The sequence below is a fragment of the Macaca thibetana genome, chromosome 19, assembly GCF_024542745.1.
Source record: "Macaca thibetana thibetana isolate TM-01 chromosome 19, ASM2454274v1, whole genome shotgun sequence".
Classification (NCBI taxonomy): Eukaryota; Metazoa; Chordata; class Mammalia; order Primates; family Cercopithecidae; genus Macaca; species Macaca thibetana.
The window spans coordinates 39339404-39351772 of record NC_065596.1 but is presented as its reverse complement, the minus strand read 5'-3'; the positions used below and the strand labels follow the sequence as shown (position 1 = coordinate 39351772).

At 47.5% G+C, this 12369-nt stretch overlaps 1 protein-coding gene across 1 annotated transcript; it reads left to right on the top strand.

Moving 5' to 3' along the window:
- Positions 1–887: 887 nt before the first annotated feature.
- ZNF792 (zinc finger protein 792) lies at positions 888–9000 on the top strand. Its single transcript, XM_050768743.1, has 4 exons — positions 888–1551; positions 4184–4310; positions 4821–4943; positions 5601–9000. The coding sequence occupies exons 1-4, from the start codon at positions 1519–1521 to the stop codon at positions 7220–7222; spliced, it is 1905 nt and encodes a 634-aa protein (XP_050624700.1). The 5' UTR covers positions 888–1518; the 3' UTR covers positions 7223–9000.
- Positions 9001–12369: the final 3369 nt, after the last annotated feature.

Genomic DNA, 12369 nt, shown 5'->3' with positions numbered 1-12369 from the left:
TTCAAAGTTAAACTATAAACTAAGTTTCTCCCAAAGTTAGTTAGGCCTATGCTCAGGAATGAACAAGGACAGCTTGGAGGTTAGAAGCAAGATGGAGTTTGTTAGGTCAGATCTCTCACTGTCATAATTTTCTCAGTTATAATTTTTGCAAAGGTGGTTTCACCATGCAACATGTAGTGTTATTTTTCCCATTTTATTTACTGGATTTCAATGAAAATCCCTGCTCTAAAGTTGGAGCCAGCATTGGAGTCCCCAGAGGGCTTGTTAAAACAGAGAAGGAAGCCTGGCACCGTGGTTCACGCCTGCAATCCCAATACTTTGGGAGGCCGAGGCGAGAGGATTGCTTGAACTCAAGAGTTTGAGACCAGCCTAGGCCACACAGTGAGATCCAGTCTCCATAAAAAATTTAAACATTAGCTGTGTATGATCGTGCGCGCCTGTAGTCCCATCTACCTGGTAGGCTGAGGCAGGAGGATACCTTGATCCCGAGATGGAGGCTTCAGTGAGCTATGATCAGGCCACTGCACTCCAGCCTGGACAACAGAATGAGACCCATCCCCCACCTCCCCCTCCCCCAAAAGTAGAGAAGGCTGAATCCCATCCCCAGAATTTCTGAGTCCTTAGATTAAGTTGTTGCCCCAGAACTTGCATTTTCAGCCAGTCCCCAGGTGATGCGGCTGTTGCTGGTTTGAGAAGCCCTGAACGAGAGCGACATTTAATATTACTAAGCAAAGACCCCGCCCATTGGGTACTATCCCCATTTCCAGTGTGAATCTAGGTCTTTTAGGGGTGAAGCGACTTGCCGATGTCCACACGCGCAGGAAGAGCACCGCCTGGGCCTTTGGTGGGCGGGGTTTATCGCTGGCGGCCGCAGGCTCGGGAGCGGCCCCTTTAAGGGGAAGGCCCGAGGGCTGCAGGCGGCGGCGGTGGAGACCCGGCAAGGTCCGTTCTCCTTCCGGTCCTGGATCCCCAGCCTGACGAGAGGTTGGGCAGAAACTCGCGATCCCCAGACCCTGCCTGTGCACCGGCGGCTGGCGCCAGGCCAATGACAGTCTGGGAGAGCGCGACTCTCCCGGCCGCCTGGGTGGGGGCCGGAACTTCCTGCGCTGCAGCCTCGCAGGTCATTTCCCGGCGGGGAGGCTGAGTCCTAAGCAGCTGGGGACCCCGGGCTGGGGGCGGGGCGGGTGCGGCTGCGCCCTTGAAGCTGCTGCACCGGCTTTCCCGGACCGTGCCGGGGACAGTGAGGCCGGGGATCCCCTCCGCGCCTTTGCACCAGCCGTGACCCCTTGCAACGGGGGTGCCCGGCGGAGCTGCGCGCTCTCAGCGCCCCCAGAGCCTGCGCCCCGGGCCGCGCGCATTTTGCACGGGGGAGACTGAGGCTAGGAGTGCGACCCTCAACCCGGGGTCACACCTCGCCTGGGGCACGGCCAGGTGGGCGGTAGCCTGAGGCTGCGAGACCCCCTTCTCCCGCCCAGTGGTCGCCCGCACCGTGGGGCCCTGCTCTGACCACAGACTCCGATGGCGGAGGCGGCCCTGCGGGATCCCGCTCAGGTGAGTGCTTGGGCGTTAGGCCCTCCGCTGTTGGCCCCCAGCCTCCTGTTCCCGGCGTTGAGACGCAAAAGATGGCTTTGTTCTAGGACTTTTCACCTTTTCCATTTCCTTGCTTTTGAGTCAGGGGACCCTGGAAGGGAGTCGTTCCCAGCTAGGATCCTGAATCAGGGCAGGGTTTATATAGAGTGGCTTCCGTTTCTGAAATGTAATGGGGATGAAGGGAGAAAGGGCTTTGTAGGCACAGGAACCAGCATACGCAAAAGCTTGGGGGGTGGGGTTGGGCACGGTGTGGAGACTGAGTTGGGAGTGTTCAAGGAACCCCACCCAGGTCACTGTTATGTCTGCTGGAACCAGAGAGCAGGTGGGCTGAAGACAGACCGGAACGGCAGGCTGGAGACCTGGGCCTCTGTTTTGAGGGTGTTGGGAGCCATGGAAGGTTTAGGGCAGAGGAGGAAGATGTTGTGACTCAGGTCTTAACAGGCTCCCTGTGGATGCAGAGTGGAGAACTGCATGGGGGTGGGCCGCAGGCGGGGAAGCCAAGGAGTAGCCTAATGGAATAGCCCAGGCCAGTGCTGCTGCTGTCCGGACCAGAGTGGGGACTGGAGGTAGAGGACGTGATTGGGAACTTGATGCCTTTTAAGTCAAGCTGAACAAATTTTGCGATGTAGAGGGTGAGAAGGACGAGGGAAGAATCCATGGTTTTTGGTTTGGTGAATCCAGCTTCATGAACTGAGAAGTTGGTTGTGGGAGGAATTTTCCGTGGAAGCAGTAGAAGTTAGGTTTCGGCCAGGTTGAGCCTGTGATTTCCCAGAGTCCCAAATGGAGTTGAAGAGTGGGCAGCTAAACACACAGGGTGTTCTGAGGGAGTTGTTAAGGTTATGAGAGACTGGATATTCATGAGAACAATGGCCAGATGATGTGTACAAATAGAACTCTGCCCCAGAACCTGCCCAGGAAACCAACCCCCTTATCTACAATAAACAACCCATACAGCAGGAAGCCAGCCTGCTGTCTGTCAAACCCACAGGAAGCCAGATTGCTATCTGAACTGACAATCCAGGAAGTTAAAACAATAACTTCTGTAATGAGCAGTCCCAAATGGCCAGGGTTTGATTAATCACAGACAGCTTTCCTAATGTTTGCTCCTGCTTCTGATTTAAGACCAGCCAGAGAAAGGCAGATATGCACCCTAACCAATCACATAGGATGCCCACTTCTAGTTCACCCACCTACGAACAGGAGCCTCCAACCAGGGCATGCCTGAAGCCTTCCTTTTCTTTCGCTATAAAACTTTCCCACTCCCACCTTGCATTGAGTCTCTTTTGCTATAGTGAGCTTTGGGTAAGTAGCCTTGGCGTTTCTCATTTCATTGGTCTTTGTTTATTTCAACTGTTAGAAACATCCAAAATGTGCCATCTGGTGTGTGGACGGGAGCGTAGCTGTGTGTCAGATTTAGGAGGTGAAACTTCAGGTCATGGTGACAATGATGTTAAAAAAAAAAAAAGAGGAAGGTGGGGCTGGAAAACTGAGAGCAGGGTTCTTGCTTGGGGACCGTGGCCTGTTTGGCATCATAAAGACAGGTGAGGAACAGTAGTGGTCATGGTGGTGGTGGGGGGGCTTTGTGTGGGTGTATCAGAGGGTCTGGCAGGTGGCCAAATCATCCCAAAGAGTGTAGATGTGAATGAGATGGATGCTGAGGCTTAGCAGTAGAGGAGGTAATATTTGCAGTGAGGCCTGGGCTGGTGCTTACACACTCACCTATGTTCTCACCAGGCTTCTGTGGTGACCCTTGATGGGGTTTGTCCTCAGTCTGGGGAATTAACTTGGGGCAAGAGGGGTCAATTGGCAGAGTTTCTGGCCTGGGGTGGGGGTAGGATGGCCAGAGAGGTTGGCTTTTTTTTTTCTTTTTTCAGTAAGTGTGAGTGATGACACGGTCAGAATGTGCAACAAAGAAGGCCAAGGGTATGTGACATCCATGTGTGCCGTGGGTGGCTTAGGTTGAAGCCAGGCTAGGGGAGCTGGGGGACTCCAAGGCAAGGGTGGAGCACTCCCTCTCCCTGTTATCTGGGTGTTGCCCTTGGCAGTGGAGGCCATCAAAGATCTGGGGCAGGCTGGGATGGTGGCTGTGTTTGCTAGGTACTCTCTGGATGCTGTGTGCAGAGTGACACATGGGAGCCCGTGGAGATGGCTATGATAGGGACCAGGATGGGGAGAGGGTGGCAGTGGCAATGGGAGGCCGTGGTGAGGTCTGGAGCTGTGAGGATGGTGCAGTCCAAGAGTGAAATGCACGTGGGAGGGAGTGTGAACTGTTCACCCCAGGGCTCTGGACTGGGGTTTAAGGGAGAGAAGTCCACATTTGTATCTGAGAAGTGTGACACTGGTGACACTAGGGGAAGAGGCTGCCAGAAGAGGGAGTTGGGCCATGGACTTCAGGCCCAGAGCTTGGAGGGAGCCTCTCTGTCCCCTGCCTGTTGCTGCTCTGGGCTGACACAGTGGTCACATGAGGCGCCCACAGAACCAGGGCCTACTGCCTCCTGGAGCTATGGAGCTGGGGAGGAGAGTGACCTGGGGATGGACAGCGAGTCCCAAGGACAGAGACTGATCATGGAACAAACTGTCCCCATCATGGCAGGGCTGCGTGACCTTTGAGGACGTGACCATTTACTTCTCCCAGGAGGAGTGGGGGCTCCTCGATGAGGCTCAGAGACTCCTGTATTGCGATGTGATGCTGGAAAACTTTGCACTTATAGCCTCGCTGGGTAAGGCTGTCACCCCTACCCTGGTGTCCCGAGCTCATCTCTGCCTGTCCTCTTTGCCCAAGAAACGGCTCTTTCCTTCCCACAGCCAGACCACTGGCACTGCTTCCATCCCCGCTTTCCTGGTATGTGTGTTGTGGCTTCTGGGGCTGAGCTATGTACATTGTTCCCTCCTCTCCCTGAGCGGCCCCCACACCTGCTGCCTGAAGCCTTGCAGGGAAGCTCCAGGCATGCGGGGTCTTGCAGTCAGCTGCGTGACTCCCTCTGACTTGGCCATTCCCTCCTGGGTGATTATCCAGATCTGACAGTTCTGTGGTTTAAATTCTGTGCCTTTCCTCTTGCTAATATTTCCTAAGCCAGACTGTGCCAGGAATTCCAATCACTGATGTGATTACCTCTTGCCATGACCACCTGATGTCCCTGTGTCATACGGAGTTTCCTGTCCTGTAGTCTGTCATGGGGTAGTTCAACTGGGCAAGTGCTGGCCACTCACCCACTCTGTCTTTCCCTTAGGACTTATATCTTTCAGGTCCCACATCGTTTCCCAGCTGGAGATGGGGAAAGAGCCCTGGGTGCCTGACAGTGTGGATATGACTTCAGCCATGGCCAGAGGGGCTTATGGCAGGCCTGGTTCTGGTAAGCAGTGATGGGAGCTGGGGGAGGATGTGACACCACCACTGTGTTTACATCATACCAGCATCTTCTCTCCTATTCATCATCATTTGATACCAAAGCCAGTAGCCAGACCACATCTCTGCTTTTCCTTCCCGGTGCTTGACACATTATCCACTTACCATTGCTATTTGGAGTTGGGCCTCTTGCCTATGCCCCACCTTTCTGGCCTCCGTTTCTCTCTTTCAGCTTCCTCTGCAGCACTTTCCAACACTGGCCTACGCTTAATATGTTGTGAGATACATGCTTTTCCTTGATGTGCTTGAACACCAGCTACTCAGTTGCAGGTTTTACTGGGCCTAGATGCTCGCACTGCATAGCCCTCACAGGTTACCAGCAGCCCAGGCCCTGCCAAAAGGCCTTTAAAGAGAAGTGAGTGGGAGACCTTGCCTCTCTGCCCAATACTGTCCCCCATCCTTGTGTCTCTGGTCCTGATAAGGCCTCCCGTATTTTGTGACCTGGCCAGGCACAGTATGGCAGAGCAGATTATTCCTTACCCTGACCTTCTTGTGTTGCCAACAATCCCATGGACTCATTCTTGGGTCAGCCAAGCATAGGTGATGGGGGTCTTTCCTTCTATTAAAGTTTATACGAACTTCACCAGCATTTCTCTGCTTTCAGATTTTTGCCGTAGAACAGAGGGCAAGGACTTACCTTCTGAGCATAATGTTTCTGTAGAAGGAGTGGCACAGGACAGGAGTCCCGAGGCAACTCTGTGTCTCCAGAAGACCTGCCCCTATGACATATGTGGCCTACATTTGAAAGATATTTTGCATTTGGCTGAACACCAGACAACACATCCCAGGCAGAAACCGTTTCTGTGTGAGGCATATGTGAAAGGCTCTGAGTTCAGTGCAAACCTTCCCCAGAGGCAGGTGCAGCAGAACGTACACAACCCTATCAGAAGGGAGGAGGACCAGGCTTTGCCTGTAAAGACCTGGGGAGACCACACATCAGATCAGCTTTCCACCTGCAGGGAGGGCGGGGAGGACTTTGTGGCCACAGCAGGGTTTCTGCAGCGTGAGTTCACTCCCAGCGATGGGGAGCCGCACAAGGCCACGGAAAGTATGGTGGATTTTCACATTGCACTAAGGCATAACAAGTGCTGTGACTCTGGGGATGCCTTCAGTGACAAATCCACTCTTGTTCAGCACCAGAGAATCCACAGCAGAGAAAGGCCTTATGAATGCAGCAAATGTGGAATCTTCTTCACTTACGCCGCTGACCTCACTCAACACCAGAAAGTTCACAATAGAGGAAAACCGTATGAGTGCTGCGAATGTGGGAAATTTTTCAGCCAGCACTCCAGCCTTGTTAAACATCGCAGGGTTCACACTGGTGAAAGCCCTCACGTGTGCGGTGACTGTGGGAAATTCTTCAGCCGAAGCTCCAACCTCATTCAGCATAAGAGGGTTCACACTGGTGAAAAGCCATATGAGTGCAGTGACTGTGGGAAGTTCTTCAGCCAGCGTTCCAACCTCATTCATCATAAGAGGGTTCATACAGGCAGAAGTGCCCATGAGTGCAGTGAATGTGGGAAATCCTTCAACTGCAACTCCAGCCTAATTAAACATTGGAGAGTTCACACTGGAGAAAGACCTTACAAGTGCAATGAATGTGGGAAATTCTTCAGCCACATCGCCAGCCTCATTCAACATCAGATAGTTCACACTGGTGAGCGGCCTCATGGGTGCAGTGAGTGTGGGAAAGCCTTCAGCCGAAGCTCTGACCTCATGAAACATCAGCGAGTTCACACTGGTGAACGGCCTTATGAGTGCAGTGAATGTGGGAAGTTGTTTAGCCAGAGCTCCAGCCTCAATAGCCATCGGAGACTTCACACTGGCGAACGGCCTTACCAGTGCAGTGAATGTGGGAAATTCTTCAACCAAAGCTCCAGCCTCCATAACCACCGGAGACTTCACACTGGCGAGCGGCCTTATGAGTGCAGCGAATGTGGGAAAACCTTCAGGCAGAGGTCCAATCTGAGGCAGCACCTGAAAGTTCACAAACCAGATAGGCCTTATGAATGCAGCGAATGTGGGAAAGCCTTCAACCAAAGGCCTACCCTCATTCGGCATCAGAAGATTCATACCAGAGAAAGGAGCATGGAGAATGTGCTCCTTCCCTGTTCAATGCAACAGCACACACCAGAGATAAGCTCTGAGAACAGACCTTATGAGGGTGCTGTCAACTACAAGTTGAACTTTGTTCATCCAAGCACCCACCCTGGGGAGGTTCCCTAGGAATGCTAGCTCTGTTGGAAGCTTTCTGGGGACAAGTTACATTCTCTTACCATGGATTTTATCAGCGTTTTTTCACTGCTGGGGTTGTGATAGAAGCCATGTCAGCACCACACACTGCAGCTCTCCAGAGAATGTGTCCACCACTCCACTGTGCTCAGGGAAGGCAGACCTCTCCTCTCTCTTTCCAGTCCGTAAAGGGAATAAGGAGTAGTCTGAAGCCATGGGAAGATGTCATTCCTGCCCTATGTGGCTGGTTTAGCTGTGGACATGACCAGCCTGTGGCTGTGAAGTCCTGAGCAGGGTTTTGCTGACAGCTTGTCCTAGAGAAGGTTTCGCTTTTTCTGGGACATTGTTGGTCTCATGCCTGTGAAGGATTTGTCCAGCCTTCATGTTACTCTGCACAACAACTTATCTCCTGTGCATTGCCCTGGTTCATGCGATGATAACGGCCTTATGATAAAGCCGCCTTTAATCTTCCATGTTCTGATCACTGTGTGGGGTGGTTCAAGAACAGAGTTAAGATCTACCAGACTGAAGGGGTCTCCAGATTATCTTGGAGGGGACAGGAGGATGACAGAGAACAACTGTCAATCCAGACTTGGCCTCATTTGCATTGCCACCAAGGCCTCCTAGGAAAAAGTGTAGGAATTTATGGGTGTAATATTGTAGTCTGAATGGCATGAATCTGCCCCGAGGAGGGGGCAGGTGTGACAAACTCTAGTACATGTGGGAACAGCGTGAATTGGGTCCCTTATTCCCAGGGGGTGCCCCATATTCCCCAACACTGTAAAGCAGATGCTGTTTAGCACCTGCCAAGGAGCCTTATGCCCTGAAGTTCAGCCTTAGGCAGGTATCTCTTAACTGTAAGACATACCAGGCCCAGCTGGGACCATAATTTGTACAGAAACACTGGATGTGATTAATAGGGAATAGGCGAGATTATAGCAAACCAGCAGAAATAGACCTGTTCTAAAGGTGCATCCATGAATGCTCCCTTGAATGTGGCTGTGCAGGATTCAGGGTTTGCAGAAATTCTCAGGACCTCTAGACCTCTGTCCTATGACTAATGTTACTGGCAGAGCAAATAATCTAAAGGTTTTGGTTTTGTGGGTTACCATCTCTGTGCTGTGCATCTCAAGGCCAGTGCTGTGCTAGCAGGAAAATAGGGACTGAGAAAAAAGCAGATCCTATACTATAGGGATTGTAGCATCTATGACATAGCCAGCCATTCTTTGCTCCCAAGGCAAGAAGAAAGATATGGCAGAGTCAATATAGGGTTGCCAAATTGGATTTTCTAAAATGAGTAGGAGGTTGGATTTTTATGTGCAACAGTTTGTTTTAATGCTTTGTTGATATGTAATTGTCATGCAATAATTATACATATTTGTTAAGTTTTGTACATTTATTATGTACACTCAGGGAACCAATACCATAATCATGATAATGAACGTATCCATCACCTGCAGAGCTACCTCATGCCCCTTTACAGTCCCTCCTTGCCTTCCCTAGGAAACCATTGATTTACATTTTTTTACTTTAGATTTGTTTGCTTTTTCTAGAATTAACACAATGGAATCATAAAGTATTTATACTCTTTTTCTTGGTCTGGTTTCTTTTGTGCAGCATAATTATCTTGAGAATCATCCATGCTGTGTGTATATATAGTTCATTCCTTTTACTACTGAGTAGTGCTATTCTGGGTGAGTGCACCATAGTTTTTTATGGTTTATTTAAAAATGTTAAAAAAATCTGATGAAATACACTTAATATGAAATTTACTATCCTAACCATTTTTAGTGTATACTTCAATGGTATTAAGTAGATTTGTATTGTTGTGCAACCATCACCACCATTCGTCTCCAGAACTCTTCAATCTTGCAAAACTGAAATTCTATACTCATCAAGCAATAACTGCCCATTCTCCCTTCCCCAGCCCCTCAAAACCACCATTCTACTTTTTGTCTGTATGAATTTGACCACTCTAGGTACCTCATATAAGTAGAATAATAAGTATTTGTCCTTTTGTAGCTAGCTTATTTCACACTTAGCATAATATCCTCAAGGTTCATCAATGTTGGAGCATTTGTTAAAATTTCCTTTTTAAGGCTGATTAGTATTTCCTTGTATGTGCTGCATTTTGCTTATCTGTCATGTGTCAATGGATGCTTGGGTTGCCTCCACCTTTTGCCTATTGCGAATAATGCTGCTTCAAACATGAGTGCACAAATATCTCTTCAAGACCCTACTTTCAACTCTTTTGGGTATATCCTCAGAAGTAGAATTACTAGATGATACAATAAATCTATTTTTAGTTTTTTGAGGACCTGCCATACACTGTTTTCCACAGAGCTGCACCCTTTCACATTCTTACCAACAGTAAACAAAGTTTTAAATTTTTCAGTGCCAGGCGTGGTGGCTCACACCTGTAATCCCAGCACTTTGGGAGGCCGAGGCGGATGGTCACGAGGTCAGGAGATGAGACCATCCTGGCTAACATGGTGAAACCCCATCTCTACTAAAAATACAAAAAAGTAGCCGGGTGTGGTGGCGGGTGTCTGTAGTCCCAGCTACTTGGGAGGCTGAGGCAGGAGAATGGTGTGAACCTGGGAGGCGGAGCTTGCAGTGAGCCGAGATCATGCCACTGCACTCCAGCCTGGGCAGCAGAGTGAGACTCCCTCTCAAAAAAAAAAAAAAAAAAAAAAATGTTTTTCTACATCCTCACCAGCTCTTGTTTTTGGTTTTTTTGGTGGTAGCCATTCTAAAGGGTATGAAGTAGTATCTCATTTGATATGCTTTTCCTAATGATTTGTGACTTTAAGTATCATTTCATGTGCTTACTGGCCATTTGTGTATCTTTGGAGAAATTTCTATTCAAGTATTTTCTCCATTTTTTTTTTTTCACCCACCCCTCATCTCCATTTTTGAATTGGGTTGTTTTGTTGTTGAGTTTTACAACTTTTCTGTATATTCTGAGTACCAATCCCTTATCAGATATTTTCTCCCATTCTGTGGATCTTTTTACTCTATTCATAGTGTCTGATTAGAAAATTTTAAATTTTCATGAGGTTCAATTTGTCTATGTTTTCTTTTGGTGTCTTTGCCTTTGGTGTCATATCTAAGGAACCATTGCCACCTACCTCTCTAAGAGTTTTTATAGCTTTAGCTCTTACATCTAGGTCTTTGATTCATTTTGAGTCACTTTTTGGAGTTAATTTTTGTATATGGTGTTAGGTAAGGTTCTGGATTCATTGTTTTGCATGTGGATATCCCGTTTTCCTAACACCATTTGTTCAAAAGACTGTCTTTTCCCCATTGGTTGGTCTTGGCACCCCTGTCAAAAATCATTTGAGCATATATGTGAGGGTTTACTTCTGGGCTCCATTTTATTCTATTGGTGTGTATGTCTGTCCTTACACCAATTTCATGCTGTTTTGATTACTGTAGCTTTGTAGTAAGTTTTAACATTAGGAAGTGTGAGACCTTCAACTTTATTCTTTTTCAATATTCTTTTGGCTGTTCAGAGTCCCTTGAGATTCCATATTAATTTTAGAATGAATCTTTATATTTCTGCACAAGATATTATTGGGGTTTTAGTAGGGATTCCATTAAATATATAGATCACTTTGGGTAGTATTGACATCTTAATAATATTAAGTTACCTAATCTGTGAATATGGAATTTCATTCCATTTATTTATGGCATTGTTTTCTTTCATGATTGTTTTGTAGTTTTCATTGTACAAGTTTTCACCTCCTTGGTTAATTCCTAAGCATTTTATTACTTTTGATGCTAATGTAAATGGAACTGTTTTCATGATTTCCTTTTCAGATTGTTCATTGTTAGTGTATGGAAATGTAAGTCATTTTTCTGTGTTGATTTTTTTATCCTGCTAGTTTGCTGAATTCATTTATTAATTTTAACAGTCTTTTTGTGTGTGTGTGTGAAAACTTTAGAATTATCTACATGTAATATCACCTGTGATCAGAAATAATTTTACTTCTTCCTTTTCCAATTTGGCTGCCTTTTACTTCTTTTCTTCCATAGTTACTCTGGCTAGGACTTAGAGTATGTTGAACAGAAACAGAGAAAGAGGACATCTTTGCCTTGTTCCTGATCAGAAAGTGTTTGGTTTTTCACCATTGAGAATGATGTTAGCTATGGGTTTTTTATATATGGCTTTTATTACATTGACATAGTTTCCTTTTATTTCATTTTTTGTTTTTGTTTTTTTACATGAAATGGTATTGAATTTTTGTCAAATGCTTTTTCTGCATCAAGAGGTGATTTTTTTTTCCCTTTATTCTGTTACTATGGAATAGTATATTGATTGTTTTTCATGTGTTGAACCATCCTTGCATTCTAGGAATAAATCCCACTTGGACATGGTGTATAATCCTTTTAACATGCTGCTTAATTTGGCTTGCTAATATTTGATTGAGGATTTTGGCATCAATGTTCATAAGGGATATTGGTCTGTAGTTTTCTTATGTTTGTCTGGCTTTGGCATCAGGGCAATTCTGGCTTCATAAAATGAGTTAGGAAGTGTTCTCTCCTTCCATTTTTTTTTTTTTTTTTTTGAGACGGAGTCTCGCTCTGTCGCCCAGGCTGGAGTGCAGTGGCCGCATCTCAGCTCACTGCAAGCTCCGCCTCCCGGGTCTATGCCATTCTCCTGCCTCAGCCTCCCGAGTAGCTGGGACTACAGGCGCCCGCCACCTCACCCGGCTAGGTTTTTGTATTTTTTAGTAGAGACGGGGTTTCACCGTATTTAGCCAGGCTGGTCTCGATCTCCTGACCTTGTGATCCGCCCGTCTCGGCCTCCCAAAGTGCTGGGATTACAGGCTTGAGCCACCGCACCTGGCCTCTCCTTCCATTTTGTGGAAAATTTTAAGAAGGATTGGTGTTAGTTCTTTAAGTGTATAGTAGTATTCACCAGATAAGCTGTCAGGTCAGGGCTTTTGTGTTTTTCTTGTTGGGAGGTTTTTGATTCTCTGTCTTTAGTGTTGATAGGCCTATTCAAATTTTTCTTTTTTATTTTCTTTTTCTTCTTCCTCTTCTTCTCATTCTTCTTCCTCTTCCTCTCCTTCCTCTCCTTCCTATTCCTCTTCTTCATCATTGAGAGAGAGAGAGAGTGAGAAAGAGAGAGAGAG

Excerpts from the sequence above, each read along its gene's own strand:
- ZNF792 (XM_050768743.1), top strand. The coding sequence starts at position 1,519 with ATGGCGGAGGCGGCCCTGCGGGATCCCGCTCAG. Across the intron at positions 4,311-4,820 it reads TGCACTTATAGCCTCGCTGG|GACTTATATCTTTCAGGTCC; the intron begins GTAAGGCTGTCA and ends TCTTTCCCTTAG. Across the intron at positions 4,944-5,600 it reads TTATGGCAGGCCTGGTTCTG|ATTTTTGCCGTAGAACAGAG; the intron begins GTAAGCAGTGAT and ends CTCTGCTTTCAG.